We start from the raw sequence: 20,536 nt of genomic DNA on the forward strand, positions 1-20,536 counted from the left end.
TATGCTGAGGCAAACGCAAAAAATCCTACATTTCTTCAGATTAATTGGATTAAGCTAGACTGGAAATTGTGTAATACTACACAGTAGGCATTTAGCATCCCTAAAACTTCAAGCTTCAAAGAGCAGTTTCCCCAGCAGTTCAGGCTCCCTACCTGGTCTTGTTTATTGCTTTGAACATGCAGACATACTTTTATGATTCATAATCATCCATAAAGAAATTCAGCTGTTATTTAAAATGCTCTGTTGGGAAGGCTCAGTAGTTGTTAATTAATAATGCATCAGTAAAGCAACAAAAAGGCAGGTAAAGATACAGTTTGAAGTATTGGCTGGGTCTCTGCTGTCTTCAAAATTGTGTTTGTGTCTCATTTCCCCAGGGTTATGTCGTCGGTGCATGTTGACTCTGGGTTCTCCTCTTTGTACTCCAGGCACTTTCATCAGAAAATACTGACTAATGCTTGAGTATGTCCATAACTGAAAGTAAATCAAAATGTGTGTTAGCATGCTGGTGTGAGTTAAGAGGTATAAACTGACTCTTAGCATGATTTCAGTGCCAGAAACCTGTCAGGGACTCATGAGAAGAGTCAGTAATAACACTCAGTAATATCTTTGAAATGCAGAAAATTTAAGGCTAAGTATAAAAAGGGAAAAAAAAAAATTCTGTGTTGAACCACTGTTACAGATTGCTAAAGAGAATTAGCAATTGAAGTGTGTACTTTGTCTATAAAGCTCATTAGTTAATTACCAGAATCACCACTTTGTTACAGTGCTGGTGAGGATCAACACTGTGAAAGTGCAAACCTGGTGTAAGTGGGGTTAGAGTTATACCAACTGAATACTGCTGCTTTTGAAGAAAAAGGATGAACTATTTTGAGATTTCCTATACCCACTGCTGGCTTAGAGTTGAGCTCTATTTAGCAATATTTTGTTTGCATTTTACTTTCATGCTGATTACCACATTTGCAATGCATCCTATTTTTGTGTGGTAATTGGTAATCTGGAAAATTTACTTGGTGTGCAAGGTTTAATATTAGTTCCTGCTGTCATGCTGACAATGAATTAGCTTTTTAGACTCTATCATATGTTCTCAGCAGGCACATATGTAATTAAAATAAGCACACGTCGGGTTTCATATTAACACTCAAATCACCTTTGGCAAAAGGTCTCTGTGTTCTTTTGGGATTATACACTAGGGCAATGTAATTACAGTGTCAGGTGTAATTGTTATTTTTAAATGGTTCTTCATTTAACATAATATTAACCCATTGCATACTAGTCGACTTTTGGATTTGGAGAGTGATTTTGTTCTAATAAAAGGGGTGCCAGCAAACAGGCATTCTATTCCAAATGTTGTCTTCAACTCTTTGAAAGTTGTCCGCTTGAATGGCAAGCATTTGGTGTCGTAAGATACTGAACTTGTTTACATAAAGAGTCATTCCAGAAATTAAAAGTGTTTTTACATTAAGGAGATGGTACTTAATTGTTACAGTAAGATCAGGATGGTAAGCACACTGCTTTTTCTTTTTACTTTACCTATTCTGAAATAATATTCTGAAGTATTCTGAACAATTTCCTTCTGTGGAAATTTCTTGAAGTACTGCCTTAGAGGTATGTTTTCTCTAGGTTTCTTCTTTTAACATTGAACGTTGGTGGTAACGGTAAAAACTTCTTTCAGTTGATGATAAGCAGTACCATTAAATTGAATGTAAACATAAAAAGGGAAAGGATTGTTTAGCATGAATAAACTAGAGTGCTTAAATAATAACTTGTCTTTGATACAAAATATAATGTTTTCTGCGTGACCTTAAGAATTAGATGCAGTGTTTTCAATAAACAGTTATTTTGCGCAGTCGCTGAGTAGGCAATGCAATCTGCACACTGTGGTTTGTTTTATAGACAAGCAGGCTGGCACTGGATGTTTTGAAGTAAATGCATGTTGGCATCTGGATGATGCTCCTAGTCATATGGTTTAGTTTTAGGTAGTCCTGTGAGGAGCAGGGGCTTGGACTCGATGATCCTTATGGGTCCCTTCCAACTCAAGATGTTCTATGATTCTATAATGTGAAAAAAAGACTTTTTTCTGACTCTAGAAATAAATAACTGATTAGATATGAAGACAATTCAACTACGTGTTTTAAAGCAAGGTTACAGCAAAACCAGCTGAGTTGTAAAAGGAGGCATGGGCAGAATCCACTAAGGAATCACAGCTTTGCCTGGGGAAAAAATAAGTTATATACCACTCAAAACTCTTCTAAGTATCCTCAACAGGCTACTTTGGCCTGTATTTTTGATGGTGTTAATCAGATCTACAGTATTCCAGCACTTCAGGTGAGTGTGGCAGGACCCAGAATCTCAGATTGGTAGGGAATGGTTTTGCGGAGTGAGGTCACAAGGAGAAGGATCCTCAAAAATGACTCAATTCTAGTGGGGTCCAGGTGATGGGTTCTGCCCTGTGAATCTCACAGAAAAAAGGAGAGAGTGAGTCATTTGTGTATGGGTAAACAGTTTGCCTTCTAGCAATACTGTCTTGGGAACTAATATGAAGAGATTTTTCATCATTCTTTTAATGTCAAAATAAAGATATTGGAAAAGAAATTATATTTGAAGGAAATTGCAGCTCAGTTGTATTTGATTCTTCTAGCTAGAATGGGGGATTGTAAAGGAAGCTCAAAGTTAATCTGTATTTATATAGATCAGGAATTGTTCAGAGCTGGAACATGAGCAAACTGAGCAGAATTTGGTTCAGACATGCTAATTCTCTTTTGATCTACTGTCAATTCTCCATTGATTTCAGATGGGTGACTCCTGCACCATAGCAGGAGATGGACTGAAATGAATTCAGCAGATGAACTGAAAATAGTTATGTTGCTGCTACTCGTTAATGAACTCCTTGCCTTCAAAAGTAGTATCTATCCTTAGCTACAATTAAAAATAATCTTTGGGGTTTTTATCTTTTAAGCTATGAGAAGGATGAGTTCCCAATAGACCACAGCCACACAGAAGTGTTTGCAGCAGCAGCTGCAATAGTAATTGGAGACCTTGCTATAACTGGAGACCTCAATGATTCCTGATTTTCTCGTGCTGTGATTTTGTACCTTTCTGTGCTTGACAATGCATTAGCATTGTCACTGACCCTACCCTTGCAGATAGTGAAGTACATAACTATTTTTGCAATGAACCTGTTGGGGTTTTTTTCACCTGTCTCTCTTCCCCCCTCCACCTCCTCATACTCCTCTTCCTGAGGACACTCAAAGTATTATGAGAAGGACTGTCTTAACCTATTCTGTGTGCTGATTTAGTTGATGCCACTCAGGCGCTCAGTGTCTCAGGGCTGTGGAGCACTTGCTCTTCAGTGTGGGAGTCTGCAGTTAATGGCAAACTTTAACCAACTGACAGCCAGGGAGTCTTTTGGTTGTTACTGCTATGGTTGGCCAATATTTCTTATTTTCCCTGGTCTCCTTTTTGAAATAAACATGTCATTTTACAATCTGTGAGATGTTTCTTGTGTTTCACACTTTTTAATCTCCTAAATTAGTTTTGCTTAGGAGCTTTGCTGCTAGTTGATGATTTTTATGTCCTACTGTACCAAAAAAGTCAAGTTGTTAGTGAATTTGTTTAGTTTGGGGCTCCATCTTTTTTGAGGAGGAGGAACTGAATGCAAGCTGCTTTTTTTTTCTGCCTTTTTTTTTTTTTTTTTTAAAAGCCTCCCCTTGTGATAAGGATGGTCAAATAGCTTGTGTATGAGTGAGCAGGTGGCAGGGGAAAAAACACCATTATATTGGAAGCCAGTGCTACTGAATTACATCTAGAACTTTAAAGCATTTTTTAGCACTTCCTTTAACTAATTAAAATGCATAACTACTTGGACATGTGCCCTGTCTCATAGTACGCTGCACCGTTAAGTTATTCCTATAGATCCACACTAATACATGACGCTTACTTCTGCCAAACCCCCCAAATTGGTGTGGGATGAGCTGCGCCCAAGCAGAGCCTCCCTGAAGCCAAGGTCCTGCTAAAACCTTGCCAGCACATGGGCAGCAGCACTGGAAGGGCAGGATCAGTCCTAGCCGCAGTAAATGGCAAGTACCTGGTACCAAATTTAGTGCCTTTGACTGCTAATATGAAGTGGAGAGTTGGAGAATGGGGAGACAGACTCTGAGGGGCAGAGCTAAAATAATTTTGGAAATAATATCCATTATTATTTTTGTCTGTAGAAGGGCAGCATTAAATTTTTTATTTTAAACATTGCACAGATATTCGTCTTCTGCTGTATAGAGTGGACTCTTCTACAAGTTACTGTTTAAGCAGCTCCTTGACATCCAAGGGCATCGTATCCTTGTTAAAATCGGAGAGAAATTTGTAACTCTGGTTTATAAATTATGGTATTATTGCAAGAATGTATTTCACATACAAATTCTCCCCAGATGCTTTTAACAGCAGCCAGTAACTTATTTAGTCAATAAAATGACATTTTCTGCACATTGAGGTTTTTTAACAACAAAACTGAAATGTCTAGTGAAATACAGAAAAATCACTTTATTTCGCTTTTGTTGAACATTCTCTGTTGCCAGCAATTTGATTTTCCTTTGTTATCCTCTAGTGGTATGTTAATAGGATATTTTTATACCGTGATGGAGTAATAAAGTGAAAGTCCTTTATTTTAGCAACAAGACTACGCTGTTTCTTTCTATTCTTTGCCCATAAAAATAAGTGTGAATACACATTCTTGTGAAAACCAATCCAAATAATTTTCATGAGACCATGTAAAAAATCAAGCTTAGTTAACAAGTAGTAATTTGCTCCTTGCTTGCAAAAACATTGTGTTAGGAATTGTTTTCCCTCTTGTTTTAAAGGGATGAAAGTTAAAAGGCCCGTGTCCATACCCACCTGCTAAGTCTGTAGTCCACCTGCTCTTATTAGTGATGTTTCTAAGTAACTGATGTTCAGGTGTGAAACGGGAAGTTTAAATTATGTCTTCAGCTTCTCATGTATATTTAATTATATAAGTTTATGAATGAAAGGGATTTTAATATCTAACATCTCTCTTCTGTGTGGCAAGCTTGCTTTTGAAATTGCTGGGAATGCTCACCCCGACTAATTTGTTAGGGTGTACGTGTTTGCTGCTAATGCACCTTGCAGGACTGGAGTCGGCCTGTTCGAGGGCAGGGTTTGGGTTTAGTTGCAGTGAAGGGTGGAGAGCGGGCTGGAAAGCAGAGAAGGCATTTAGCAGCTGTCTCGTAAATGGATGTTTCACTTGCACGGAACCAATCACAATGAAGCATGGAATTCAAGATACGATTTTCAAGGCACCCTAATTGGATTAGAGGGATTGTATTAAAGATATGTTGGCTATGAAATGTTTAGAGGATTAATGCCCGGTGATTTTTCTTCTTAAACCATCTTTACTAATCCCTCTTGATCAGAAAGCATTCCAGCCAGGAAGGAGAGCTCAGCCCTACCTTTCCAGTCTCCAGGAAGAGAGACATAGGTTGTAATATGCAGTGCACAGAACAAAATTCTCCCTTTTAATTAGATCCAGAGTACTTATTGTCACTAGTGCTTGTTTTTTTCTAAAAATGCACATATTTACCTCATGAACGTTTTCCATGTTAATGAACAATTTTGCAGTATAAGAGTGGCCTGTGCAAGAATCAACATTGCTCTATTTCTCCTATGTTTTGACCTGTCCATATATGTTAAAATCTAGCTAAAGTAGTGCGGTGTTATTTATTGTTCAACTGTTATTGTAACTTAGTATACCACATGAGTAATATTTTGAAGTCTGCCAAAGGAACCAGTGTTAATTGCTTACAGTAGAATCTATTTGCTGTTGGAAATGTCAGAATATAATTATGTTGCATTTCCGTGTCTGGCAATATACTAAGGGAAGATTGGTCCTCTTTTTCTTCTATGTTGGGTAAAATTATTCACGCTCATCCTTTAAGTAGTACACATGGTAGCAAGCTTTCTTGAAGTGCAAGAACTGATGAATGATAAAAAAAAATCATGTGTTACTATTCAGATGGACAAATGAGAAGTACTTTATATAGGGAGTGTGAGGTAGACAAGGTAGGGTTATGTACTACTTTAGAAATTTAAATTACACAGAATTAGGTCATTCAATGCACATAATACAGAGAAAAGTAAAATGATTGTATAGATCAATGCCAATATTAAGGGAAGGCATGGCTCTTTGAAAAGTATTTAGTGCTCTATTTCCTGTCTAATGTTTTCCACTTCTGCTCATCAAAAGGGCTTTGTCACCTGAGGAGCATTTAAGCAGTGGGTGACAAACTATGGAGCTTTAAGCAGGGAGGCTGGAAATGTCCTGGTCTCACTGGGAGTACCAGCTGAGCTGAGGCTTGTGATCTGCAGAGCTGGAAGTGAATCTGCTAAAACAGGGGCTAATGTCCCCGTATCGTGCTGGTTCTGCTGACCTGAGAACAAGAAATCACAGGTGCTACAGGGGAAAGCCTGCAGAAATGGAATGGCCACGCTTATGCAGCTCTCTTTCTTGGGAGGAGATTTAGTTTGGGTCATTTGGGAAAACCATTGCTTACCAGTATCCTTTGACATAAAGGATATTTGACAATAGTTATGTAACAGCACACATGCTGAAAAACATATACTCTGAATGCAGAAACTGCATTTGTTTCTGCAGTAAGCTAGGTTTTTCGGTGTGATGTTTTAATTTAAATATTTCGATTCCAATTATTTTTTAACTAACCTACCAGTGTATACAGTGTGTGTATACAGTGTGTGTATACACACACGAGGCATACATCTATTTATGGTACATACACATGCATGAATCTGATGTTTCACGCATCTTTTATTGTCACAGTGTGAGATTCTTAAAAGCTCTCAGCTATGTCCTGGCCCTGCAGCTTTTGAAATCCATAAAGCTTAACTCAAAGAGATGCCAAGGAAGCAAAGCCTGACAGCTTTGGAGTGAATCTGCCCAGACGTGCTATTTATCTTTTCTTTCTCTTTTGACTCTTGTGAAGTTCCTATTAATTTCACTTGCAGTGCAACTAGTGTCAGCTAAAGCATAAGGCTAAACTTTTACATTTTACAACACATGGACACAAGGCACAGGTATTCAGGTTTATTTTAGCTTTTGCTAGTGTCAGTCTTTATTCTCAGTACCTAAACAGACCTTTTCAAACTAGCTATGTTAAATACCTGTGAAAGTCTTGACTTTTTTGGTCTGTTTCCAGCATTATGTTCATAATTATCTTGGGCACAGAATAAAGGCAGACTCTGTCCTTACAATTCTGTATTCAAAAAATAGTAGACAAAGGTAATGGTAATCTCAAAGGAAGGATTAATTTCAACTTAGCAGACCAGATCCTCGTATGGTATAAATTAACTTGGTCCTGGCCTTATTATACCAACTGATTATAATGATTAACTGTTCATTTCTTAAGAATATCTGGGGAAAAGATACTTTACGTAGGACTTGAAAGATGTCCGCACAGTTAAACAGAATGGGAAGACATTGATCAGGCAGGTAACAAACATGCTTTTATCTACCTATTCATGTCTTAGTAGTCTCAGCAGTACAGAAGTATCTCCTGGGAGGTTATGTGACATAGAGACTTACTTTAACTATGTAATTGCTTATGTTTTCACTCCTTATTGATTATTCTTGCTGTGAGTATGACAGGAAGAGATGGAGTAAAGGTTATGGATGTGCCAATCTCCAAACACACTACAAAAGACAGAAACAGGCACTAGAATAAGCAAAGGCTGTTTCAAATGCTAATTTGAGGCATGAGCCTTGATAGAGCTCTACTGCTATTATGCTTGGGATTTGTTATGTTGATATTGTTACTTTCTTGTTTAATATATGCTTTGGTTGCTCTGTTGGATTTCAAGTTTCTGTTCCTTGAAGGACTAAACTTGTTGATGATTTGAGGCAGAAGAGAAAGTCCAAACTGAAATAAGGGCATTTTTTGTGTTTTCTTCTTGTCCTACGCAAGGGAGCAAAGTGCTTCAGTGTAGAGAAGAGCTGACTCTGAAGCCTGTTGTTGGTTTTCGCATGAATAGCAGTGAGCCTGTCATTGGTGTCCAAGTTGGGATGTAATCCATCTGCAGCCAGAGGGCTGGCATCATCTGGTGTGTAATTCAGACCACTTAAATCAGTAGTCGATTGTCTAATTTAGGCACCCTTAGGGCAAACTGCAGGACCTGGGAGCACCTCTGGGCTGCTATCACCTATGTCCCCAGGCAAAAGCTGTACTGTGCCTGGAGGGGACTGACCTATATATGGTCCACCACTATTGCCTGAGAGAAGCCTGAGTCTATCAGCAGAAGGGAGCTTTGTAAAGGAGCCTTGTTGCCACTCTGGCTAATTCCGCCTCTATTGCCATCGCTTGAACAGCCTCCGGAGAGTCCTTCTGCCTCCACAGACTGTTTGGAGGGGCTGATGTGTTAAATTAGGCACCTAAATTATGCTGCTTCACTTGGACGGTGTGAATCTCACCACTGTCATTGATTGGAGGGGCAGGGGACTGCAGGCAGCTTGATCACCGGCAGCCCTGGCGGGGGCTCTCCAAGGGGGATGTGCTGGTGGCCGGTGGCCCTAGCATGCACCAGCTAAACCAGCTGCTCAGAGAAACTGGGTACCTCCCAACGCTGCGGTCCTGTTTTTGTAGAAGCCAGAGTGCTGTTGGCATGGCTATCACTGCGTCCAGAAAGTGCAAATAGTGGATGAGGTTTTATAAATGCTTTGGTTTGTGTTTGTGTCATCAATTTTCTTGACACTGGTGGGATGACTTCTCTCATCTGACAAATTCCTGTTCTCTTCAGTTTGGGACTATTGAAAAGAACATCCTTAGCAACAATTAGTGGTGGGTAAGAGATATAAACACATGCCTCATCTCAACATTTTCACTACTGTTTTTTCTTTCTGTAACCTCTCCCCTCCTGATGAGCACAAGGTTTCCCTGACAGTAGTCACTGCTGGGTGGGAGTCAGCTTTTGGGCCACAAGACCTGAATGAAGTATCTTACCCTGCAATGAGCTTGCTGGGAGAGGAGGGTGGCTCCACACATTAAGCAAACACCTTATGTGTTAACCATAAAAGACAGGACTGCTTTTTTTCTTTTGTCTTGGGTGTATTGTCACAGAACTGGCACATTTAGGAATTACTGGCACATTAGGTTTCGGTGAATAGCTGGTTGGTTTCCACAAGTTTTGACTCTGAGCAGGGGGTCCCACTCTGAATGGGCTGCTCCTTAGTCCTGAGAGCCAAGCTGGAAAACTCTTCTTAGGGCTGTACAGGTACCTGTAAATAGTGGTCTTTCTTTTTTTTGTGGTTTCCAAGAGTGTTACCTCCCAAACTTTAATTTGAACTAAGGTATAAAGTGCAAGAGGAGTGAATATACTTTGCAAGGACTATTTGTGTCTGTGTTGGATCTGCTTTATATTACCTCTCTGAAGTCCAGCAATGTCACTGAATATAGTAAAAATAACCTAATGCTCACTTAGAAGGCATTTTGTATTCACCCTAATGACACTGATCATGATGTGCTAATTGGCTGTTAATTGATATGATAAATATTATTAAGAAATTCATTCTAATTCAACATCAGTTAATTTACTCTTGCTTTTGAGTGTTATTTATTCATGAGAGTCAGTGGGAGAAGGGAGAAAATGCTTGGCTAACACACTCCAGCAAAACTACAAATAATTGAGATTTGTCTCCCAGGAATGCTACCATTTTCATAATTAGAATAGTCAGAAAAGAAAGCTTGTTACTGAGATTATTGGCCTGCCTAGATAAGTATCATAGTAAATTAAGTTTAGTGTGTGTTGCACGTGTAGTACGGTGATATCTGATACTTAGTCGTTCATTTGCAAATCATAAAAATGGTTTCAGTAACTACTAGAGACTGACTGCAAGACAGAACAAAGTTTTTGTTTGAAATATGGCAGGCTGCTTCAAACCAAATGCTCCCTGGTTTTGTGTGAAATTTAGTGCATATAAATGTGCTGTCACAGCACACACACATGCACGCATACCCATAACCTGAAGTTCTTTACTACTGAGATTGATTTTGAACAGTCCTGTGTTATCCCAACTGCTTTCATGGATTTTGTGATACAAAAGATTTCTGTCTTTTTTCTCAGGGTTCTTACATTTCTTCATTTACAATGAATCCTTCGGATCCTGTGAAAAACATCGACAAAGTTTTCAGGTGCAGAGTGTCTTTCTGTATTTGCTTAACGGATGATACCTGCCCCAATGGGTTCTTGAGTGAGCCTTGGAAGTGATGCATGCAGCACAAATGTTAAATAGCTATAACAGAAGGATGACAAAGCTGGGATGGAAATGTTTTCTTTCAAATTCCAAAACAGAACATTGTCATCTTTTTTTTTTTCCCTTGGGAAAAGATAGAAACAAATTATCTTCTTGTTATCCAGCTGTGAATATGAAACAGTTCTACATGTGTCCTCTATCTTCCTACTTTCTTTCTTTCATGCACTTTATTTTTCTGTTCATAGAAAAAGTAGAAATCTCTCCAGCACAGGGGTTGCAGCAGAACTTAACCTAAATGTGTAATGACAGTGAGTTTCCCTTTTTATATGAAATTCTGCAGGGATGTAGAGCTGCTTATCGGCTCACAAACTCACTGTAGAGAAACTTGCAGTGATCTCCTGAAGGGAATTGTCCAGCTGTAAGGCGGTGGCTCTTCTCCTGTGACTGCCCTAAGTTCATACTGTCACCCTCTGAAATGATTAAAGCAGACTCAAAATGCCCACATCAGCAGCCCCTTTGTTCCAAGCTAGGGCTTCTGCTCAGCATGGAAGGAACATTACTGAAATCTGTCTCTTTAATGTTAAATGGACTAGTCAGTGAGTGCTTGTAAATTATGTCTCGCTGCTTCCCACCTACCTTGCATTGATTTTTGCTTATGGGTTACTTGATCATATGAACTTACAGAGGATCATAAATTGCTTCTGTAATTCATGGTAGAGTCTGAGAATGAAAAATATTAGAGCGGCGTTGTTGAGATAAAACATTACTGCGAAAAAACTGAATATCCACTTTTCAATAGCAGCATGATTTCTGAAATTTTATCCAAAGTGCTCAATGCTAACTCACAGATAAAAAGTAAGGGTAACAGCAATTTTAAGAAATTCTGTGGAACATAACTAGCAATGTTTCATTCTGTAAACCATATGTATCCCTCTCAAATCCCTGGGGACAGTTGCACAAAAGATCTTCGCAACTGATTTCACCTCTCCTACTTTGCTGAGCAAGTTAAAACCCACTAAAAGAAGCCACACATATGACCCGTCATGTTAATTAACAACTTGGTTTGTTTTGCTAGAGGTGAAACCCACCCCCTCTTTGACCTGGGCAGTGGATGTGCTCAGTTCAGCTGGCATGCAAGGGTGCTGATTCCCTGAGATGCTGAACACAATCAGCTCACGCTGCTTCTCAGAGGCGCAGGAAAGCAGGTGATGGCCTTGCAGCATGGAGGGCATGTCTGTGATACACAGAGCTCTGTGTGGCTGGCTGGTTGTCAGTATACTTATTCATCAAAATTGCACATGCTGCTTAGCCCACTTTTTGGTGAATACCCTTATTTGCCAGAAGGGTCTTCTACGGGCATTTTATATATAAATAGTAATAATAATTTAAAAAAAAAATAAATCTGTGCTCAACTAAAATCTTTTCTTTCAGTAAAGATGTCCACAAGGCCCACTATGGAAGCAAATGAACTATTTCCTAGACTGGAGATGAAAATTGGCATCCCAAAGTTGGGATTAATGTTGCAAAAGATCATTTTCTAGGTTCTGGCACAGGAAAAATTGCTTTTTCATCTAAGTGTGATTAACACACACCGTGCTTCAGGAGTTACCTTGCCTGTGCAAGGTGACTTCACTGGAGGGTACTGCAGGAAGACAGAACATCCCCTCTCGAGTCTGATGGCAAATGAGGCACTTGCTGTAATGGATCATTGGGCCTTAACTCCAGCAAGAGTTCCGGATAAGTCCAGATAAACGTTGCTATTATCAAGCCTTCAGACAAAGACTTCTCATCAGGTCCTGATGGCTCACTGGTAAATTGCTCAGTGAAGTTTTTTGTTGTTTTTATATGACTCCAACTACTATTATTGTTACAAAAATTGGGTTTTCTAAATGAAGAAATGTGGGGGATTTTTTTTTTTTCAGTCTTGTCACCATTTGAACAAGGCAAAACTGTTTTTGCTATAACCAAAATGGAAAACATTTTCAGACGAAAGCTATGCCTGGTAATTATCAACCTGCTGTGTTGTTATGAGTTGTGAGCAGTTGAAGAGGAGTTTGTAGTGGAAATCTGGGTTCAGCAGCTACCACTCAGTTGACTGTTGCAGAAATGGTCCCGCTGAAGGGAATGGGGCTGCTCCTGTGAGTTTAAGTAGGGACTACAGAGCTCTGCCTCTTTGGAGTGATTATGGCTAGTACTCCCCGCTATAATGACAGGGCTTCTGATTGCATTTATGGATGTAACAGCAGTAAATAGTGTGTTGAATTACACAGCAATAACTCTTCTGATGTCCTCTATCCATTGATTCATGCTATCAAGGCAGAGTACGCACACATGGCTGTGTGCAGATGAAGTCAGCAGCATGCAGCGCTACAGGCTTGGGGAGGAGTGGCTGGAGAGCTGCCTGGCAGAAGAAGACCTGGGGGTGCTGGTCGACAGCCGGCTGGATATGAGCCAGCAGTGTGCCCAGGTGGCCAAGAAGGCCAACGGCATCCTGGCCTGTATCAGAAATAGTGTGGCTGGCAGGAGCAGGGAGGTGATTGTTCCGCTGTACTGGGCACTGGTGAGGCCGCACCTCGAGTCCTGTGTTCAGTTTTGGGCCCCTCACTACAGGAAAGACATTGAGGTGCTGGAGTGTGTCCAGAGAAGGGCAACCGAGTTGGTGAAGGGTCTGGAGCACAAGTCTTGTGAGGAGCGGCTGAGGGAACTGGGGTTGTCTAGTCTGGAGACGAGGAGGCTGAGGGGAGACCTGATTGCTCTACAACTATGTGAAAGGAGGTTGTAGCGAGGTGGGTGTCCATCTCTTCTCCCAAGTAACAAGTGATAGGACAATAGGAAATGGTCTCAAGTTGTGGCAGGGGAGGTTTAGATTGGATATTAGGAAAAATTTCTTTACTGAAGGGTTTGTCAGGCATTGGAACAGGCTGCCCAGGGAAATGGTTGAGTTACCATCCCTGGAGGTATTAAAAAAGCACATAGACATGGCACTTCAGAACATGGTTTAGTGGGCATGGTTGGCAGTTGGACTCGATGATTTTAAAGGTCTTTTCCAAGCTAAACAATTCTATGATTGTATTCTGTGATCTCTGCGCAGAGGTATTCTGTTGAATGACCAAGACAATATCAAGCTGAGAATAGAAGTTGATGGATTGATTTACAAAAAAATAATATGGCTCACAAAATTCATTAAAAGATTGCTTCATGCTAGTAGAGAAGTCTGATCTCATTAATTAGCAATAAAAGTAAAAGATTAGCAGGTTGGCTCTGAGTTATATTGGTAGATGATTGAGCATAATGTAGCAACACAACAAATATGAAAATTATTGCACTATGTTTATTATTCTGGCATTTAGTAATTCTGCAACAGTTGAAGATTAAATTCTTCATTATGAATATTGATTTCTCTGGGCTCTAGAAAGTGCAAGGTGAAATTATGCTAGAACTGAGATTCTCCTGTTACCTGCAAAAATAGGTATGGGTTTTCCTGCTAACACACGTTGATGTCAGCCCTGTCACGCTTTGAGCAGGAAGCCAGAAGGGCTACTTTCACTTTTCTCAGTAAGTTTGTGAAAGGCATTTGGTCACAGAGCAAAATGCCACGTTTCATTATCAGTGTAGGATAGCAAAATAAATACGCTTTGATACAAGGGCTAGAAAATGTTTGTTATGAGCTGGGTGAGCACTGCTGCTTCTGTTGAGGTACCATGTGGCAGTTCTCTGAAGTGAGGCAGCATGAGAAGTCACTGTTCTATCCACTGTTGCCATTGCATAATGAAATGGCAAACTTTGAGGAATTTTAAGACAAGTCTTGCTGCTTCCAGGCCAGAGCTACTGTTTCACCTGTGCCAGATGGCCTTAAAGAGGACATTCCATTCACTCTCCCCACTCACTCATATGTGCAAAGCTATTTCCAAGACTAGAGCTGTGCTCCCAAGATGTAACTGTAACATAATATTCCTTGCCCTTTTTGTTTTACCTTGTATTAATATTGTGGGCTTTTAATTACATTTTATAAAACACTAATCTGCGTAAGTTATCCTAGAAAAAAGTGATTTCCCTAAACACATAGGGAAGTTCACTCAACAGGCAATGCCCACACTCAGAGAAGTTTTCTAGGTGAGATGGGGTGCAGCTCCCATCCCACCGAGACTGCCCCAAGCAACTGGTGCAGGAGAAGATGGGAATCCTCCTGTGTTGCCTTGACTCATTGTTCTTGGAAAGGCAGACGATGGCACATGGAGAGGTGACAAGTGTCAGTGAAGGCTGAGTGTAGGGAGTGCCGCAGAGGAAGGAAGCTGCCCGTGACTCCTCTGTACCTGGTGGGTGGGAAGGAGAAAAGTGAACAGAGGTGAAAATGTTGTTAAGGGCTATTTGGGACCAGGGAGTGAAAGGCGATCTTGGCAACTGCTTTTATTTGGACTGAAGTGACTGACATTGGAGGCCACTTGCATTAGCACCCTGAGTGAGCTGTAGTGCACGTGGCACATGGCAATGTAGTGATGGCACTGAAGTAGCTATCAAACGCAAGTACTACCTTAAAATCCTTTTAGATTTTTGTCACTGCTGAATGGTACAATGTTAAGTGAAATCATTTGATGTTATCTTTCCTGTCTTCTGTCCTAACACCCAGAAGGGGATGCGCTCCTACATTAGAGGCAGGTCATTAAAATGCAGGCATTAACACGATGTGCAAGCCTTCAGTATGCACAAGCTTTATAGAAATGCAGTGGCTAGAGCTATTCAGATCTTGACGTTGTTCATACAGCACTGAAGTCCTGCTGTATTTTTTAGTAAGCAGATACTGACATTTAGTATTTCCTGCCAATTTAATCTCATTTGCAAGCCAGGCTGCTTCTTTATCAGTGGAGTAGCCTGCAAAATAGAGGGTGCTAATCAGCCATGAGCTAAAACCAGGGAAGTAACACTATAGAGCAGAAGTAGCAGATATTCTGACAGATGGAAAAAATACAACATTCTTACCTTCGTGAAATTCCAGGCAGCCAAGAATAGGATTAGATTAAAGAAGCCGTAATAGTATGCAGGTGAAAAATGGGACTGTACAAACCTAAACCTAAAAGAGAAAGAAGGAAAGAGCACGTGAAAAAAGAGGTTAGAGTAGGAAAATAGCAGAGAGGAAAATAAGTCACTGCAGGAATTTATTAGAGAATCCAGATGAAGTGAGGTGGCATTTCAGGTGAAAATTTGGAAGGATTTTGTTCTCAGTAATTGCTAGATAAATGATAGGGTGGGTATTGAAAGCAAGTTAGTTTGAATTAAAAGACCCACAATATGGCTATTTTAAATTCCCCTCACATTCTACATATCATTGCAGAAAGCCACTAATTTCAGAAGAGAGGTATCCAAAAATGTAATGAAAACCACTAAAAATATTTGAGTGCATTGATGGGACATCATCAGCTTGAAATCAAAGCAGTTTAAAAGAAAAATGCGTTGTTTTAGCAATTGCAATTGCCCTTCATTCCCCTGTCAGTTCTCCTTGCAAGCACATTTTCTTGCTTTCACCGTCCCTTTCTGTCCCTGTCACTGTGCTAAAGCCCTAAGCACATGCACTGGGAAGCTCATCAGTTTTGTGGGAGAAACAGTAGAACTGAGCATAGGTAAATGGCCATAATAAATAGACTGAAAATGATAGAAGAAATGAAATCAAAGCTTTTTTTCTAATCTTTTAATGCTGTTCATCCAAGTCTTATTGAATTAGTGGTGGAGGTTTTTTAAAGAAATACCATTTAATTTGTTGGTGTCCCACTGATGAGCACTAGACTCTAACATACAGTAAGGCAAGCAAGCCCCATGGCAAGCACAGAAGCCTGCCAATTAATAGCTAAACAGCAGTAACAGCTATAAATTTGATCTAGCACATTCCAATCAAATCTGTCATTATCTCAAACCCTTCGAGCCCTACATCAGGTGCCAAAAAGGGCTGTCGTGGTTTAACCCCAGCCAGCAGCGAAGCACCACGCAGCTGCTTGCTCACTCTCCCCCACACCCTGTGGCACAAGGGAGAGAATCAGAAGGCTAAGAGTGAGAAAACTCATTGGGTGAGATAAAGACAGTTTAATAGGTAAAGCAAAAGCCACACATGCAAGCAAAGCAAAACAAGGAATTCATTCGCTCCTTCCCATGGGCAGGCAGGTGTTCAGCCATCTCCAGGAAAGCGGGGCTCCATCACACCTAACGGTGACTTGGGAAGACAAATGCTGTAACTCTGAATGTCCCCCCCCTTCCTCCTTCTTCCCCCAGCTTTATATGCCGAGCATGACCTCACATGGTCTGGAATATCCCTTGGGTCAGTTGGGGTCAGCTGTCCCGGCTGTGTCCCCTCCAACTCCTTGTGCCCCCCCAGTCTCCTCGCTGGTGGGATGGGGTGGGGTGAGGAGCAGAAAAGGCCTTGACTCTGTGTGAGCACTGCTCAGCAGTAACTAAAGCCTCCCTGTGTTATCAACACTGTTTTCAGCACAAATCCAAAACATAGCCACATACTAGCTCCTGTGAAGAAAATTAACTCCATCCCACCCAAAACCAGCACAGTCCATTTAAAGTTAAGAGTGACTCATGGGCCTAGAAATTTCCTGATGAGTAGTCTGAATACAACTAGGGGCAATAAAGTTGCGTTAATTTAAGAGCAATACTACTGCAGATAGAAGTTCCTTGAGGGGCTGCAGAGTGGCAAGTGTCTCTTACACAGGGCAGTGAGACTCCGGGACTTTGTAGGCTCTTCAGTGTTCAGTATCTCTGTATATTTCTGGATAGGCACATAGCTGCCTTTTAGCCCCTTATATATTCCAGCAAAGAGCCTTATTCCAGAGCACTGCGTACATGTCTTACACAAAAAACTTTCCTGGACCTCCAGGATGGAAAGAACAGGTTCTGACTTAAAGCAAGTGTGCTAGGGAAGCACTGCTGAGGTGAAACTTGAAGGGAGGATTATGGGAGATGTTGAAACCATCATCCCATCTGGGATGTGCTGCTCCCATTGCAGCAGAATCTCTCTCTCATGGTTGTCTAAAAGGAGTGTTTCAATTACTCAAGGGCATTTCAGTACAAATAAGGGGATCAAATTGTTTAGGTAACCTGAAACTGCTCTGTCAAACTTTCAGTCAGTCTATTTTTTCTGAGTTTATGCTACTCCCTTTAATAAGGAGAAGATGCAACAACAAGGAATAGGCAAAGGCCTTTTTTCTATGTCCAACTTTTGTTTTGTAATTAATACATTTAAAAAAAAGCTTTTGGTATTGTTTACTTTTACCTACATATGTTTCCAGTTTCCAAAACCTAGGAAAAAGTCTTTCCCTCTTGCTCACTCTCCTTTCATGCTTTGCAAATGTCTTCTTTCTTGTTCCTTGTATCAAATCAAAGACATGAGCATGTTTTTTTAATAACTGTAGGAGATGTTTTGGAAGGCACAGTGGGCTTCGTGGCTGTACTCGGGCTGTCTGATAACTGCCCAGGTGCAGCCTCAAGTTTGTCCTGCAACCTAGAATAAGCCTGTTGTGCCCCCACTGTCTGTGAAAGGAGTCTTGAGATGGTGGGTACATGGAAGTGGGAGAAGAATGGGGGCGTCCCAAAGGGCACTAGTGCAGAAACTGGGTATGACTTACCCAGATACACTCCTAAGTGTTTTTAGGAAGAAACAGAGGATCCATGACATGTTGAAAAGAGGATGATGGAGCTAGGAGCTTCTTTCAAACCTGAGGGTTTTGTTAGCTGTTAGAAGATCCATCTCTGATACTTCCAAGTTTGCTGAGGGTCTTTTCCTGAGTCGTCTTCAAATTCAAGTCAGTTAGGAAATTCTAACCTCTAATAGTATGAATATCTGCCCTGGACACCTGGAATCTCCTAAATAGCATCAATTTATGTCTAACTCACTTGGACACTTAATTGGCTCTCCAGGCTTTTGTGGTGAAGGTAGGAAAAAAACAGCTTTTCTGATGGTGAGGAGAAAAAATAAAGGTGATAAGTAGTTCCTATAGAAGAGTGTAAAACCCAGTTCTGTTGTTTTTCTGGGTGGGCACAGGAGACACCACTTTCAAACAAAGCAGATTAAAGTCCTGTCCCACTGGTGGTTGCTAGCCTGGCTGTGGAGTTTTATTGAGCTAGTTATTTATTGAGAACATAGGTGTGCATTGAGTTTGAAGTATCGTATTTGGCCAAAGTGTTGCATGTGGTTGAAGGCAGGTGTGTTAACGTTCTCACACATGATTGCAGCTGCTGCTTTTAGCTGGTTCAGTTCATGCATGGCCATTTCCAAACCTTTACTTGTAGTGGGAAAAGAACATTTGAGTCCTGCCCATGTTCACATGCATTTCCAAAAATTAAATACATATTTTCAGTATAATCAGAAGTTCAGACTTTTCAAGACTGTCAAATGGATTTACCTTTTAGAGGAAATAAAGCAAAGTAACAACTCAGATCTTAGGACTCTGAAAAATTGTACTTTTTGGGGGTGGGGGGTAGGGGAATGGGAAGAGACTAAGTAACTGTTGACACATTGATACTGCCTTTCATTTAAAAAAGAAAAAAGTTAAAATATGCAAGAGGAAAATTGGGGCCAGAGGAGTTTTTCTGGGCTTTGAGGCACTTTCCTTCCTTTTTCTGTTTATGTTCAAAATTCCAGGTTCTTCCTAAGTCTTTTTGTTGAGAAAGGTCCTTACAAGGTCAGAGCACTGAAGAGGTTGTTTAACTGAAGAATTAATGTCAGGTTTTGGATAAAATTGTATTTTTCTTACATTGTGTTCAGGTTTTTGAGTTAAAGAGCTGTTACACAAACCAAAACCAAAGCACTTTAAATTCCTGAGCAAAAATGTCCCTCCAGGTCTTCAGTTAATCAGTATATCCTGTCTTAACCTTACACTGCAGTGTTTGCTTTAGAAAAAGGAGATCAGAAATTCCTCCATTAAAATAAAAATGAACATAATTTTTAAATAGGCTTGAAAGAGCCCCTCTCCTACACAAAGAAGTGAAGATACACAGGTTGCCATTTAAATGTTCCAGTATATATCTGCTGTTACAAATAAATGCTATCAGTTGAGATAATCCTGAGCAGCTGTTAAGTAGCAGAGTTTCACCAGCTTCTCAGCAGAGCTGTGCTGATGAGGGGAACCAGCATCTTTTGATAAATGGGGGGTTTTGTTTCTGGAGGAGGAGGGAGGAAGTTGACCTTGGCATTTTTTTTTAATACTTTGAACAGTGCTTAGAAACTTTAAGGTGATTCCTTTGAAGATGCAAATGTGCGTACCCAGGTAGAGCTTGGTCCGACCCATAAACATTTGGGTATTTATCTGTGTTCATGCAGCCTTGTCCAGGTTGAGGCACACGGGCAGGGCTGTGTGGAGAAGGCTGGCACGGCTGCTACCCGTGGAGTGATGACCCTGTACAGTGATGGAGGAGAGGGGTATGATCTTGATGGCATGCAGGCTGGCCCCCCTCATGAGTTCTCTCTTCTCCTTAGAAACTGCTTTTTAAGAAAGAGCCAAGGTGAAATGTGTACTGCTCTCTGCACCCCTGCCCTGTGGATACACTCAAGAGATGTCCTGTGTTTTGTTTTTGAACAGGAAAAGCCAACAACAATGTACAGTGGGATGAGGACTCCGTAGAATACATGCCAGCCAACCCAGTCAGGATCGCATTTGTCTTGGTTGTTCATGGCAGAGCTTCTCGGCAGCTCCAACGCATGTTTAAGGCTATTTACCATAAAGACCATTTTTATTACATTCATGTTGACAAGGTAATATATCACTGGTTATAAATTGCCTGTCTGGCCATCTGTCAGTCTACCCATCTTTGTCATCTTCATCTTCTCTTTACCTCTGCTGCATAGAGTGCATGTCACTTTTTGTCTCTCCATCTGTTATGTGTTTGGAGCCTCTTTTTTTTGTTCCTTCCTTGTTATCTTCTCTGTGTAACAGCCTTCATTTCCCCTTATATGTCTATGACTATCTATCCGTGTCTGTCTGTTGTACATTTAGTTAACAGTAATCAATAAGTTGATGCAGACTGACAGTGGTGGCCCACTGGATGGAGAGCTGACCTGAGGTGCCTTGGGCAAGTTACTTCACACTGTAAAAGGGAGGTAGTAACAGTCACCTCCTTTATGAAAGCCCTTCAGGATCAATTGATGAAAATTGATAAATAAGAGCTAGTCACACCAATTAGTGATTATTGTAGTAGTAATAAAAAGAACTAAACGGGAGTCTCTGTACATTTCTATATTGGCATTTAGCAAAAGAAGGTTGTGCGCCATAGTAAGTGAGGGCA

The 20,536-nt window shown here is 40.6% G+C and overlaps 1 protein-coding gene across 3 annotated transcripts in view; it reads left to right on the forward strand.

The window, feature by feature from the left end:
• XYLT1 (xylosyltransferase 1) overlaps window positions 1–20,536 on the forward strand; it is a 214,410-nt gene that overhangs the window by 123,364 nt on the left and 70,510 nt on the right. For all 3 annotated transcript variants that reach the window (XM_049791716.1, XM_049791715.1, XM_049791717.1), the window contains exon 4: window positions 19,834–20,006. In XM_049791716.1, coding sequence (XP_049647673.1) covers window positions 19,834–20,006 — 173 coding nt within the window. The remainder of the gene's footprint in view (window positions 1–19,833; window positions 20,007–20,536) is intronic.

The sequence above is a fragment of the Accipiter gentilis genome, chromosome 33, assembly GCF_929443795.1.
Source record: "Accipiter gentilis chromosome 33, bAccGen1.1, whole genome shotgun sequence".
Lineage (NCBI taxonomy): Eukaryota > Metazoa > Chordata > Aves > Accipitriformes > Accipitridae > Astur > Astur gentilis.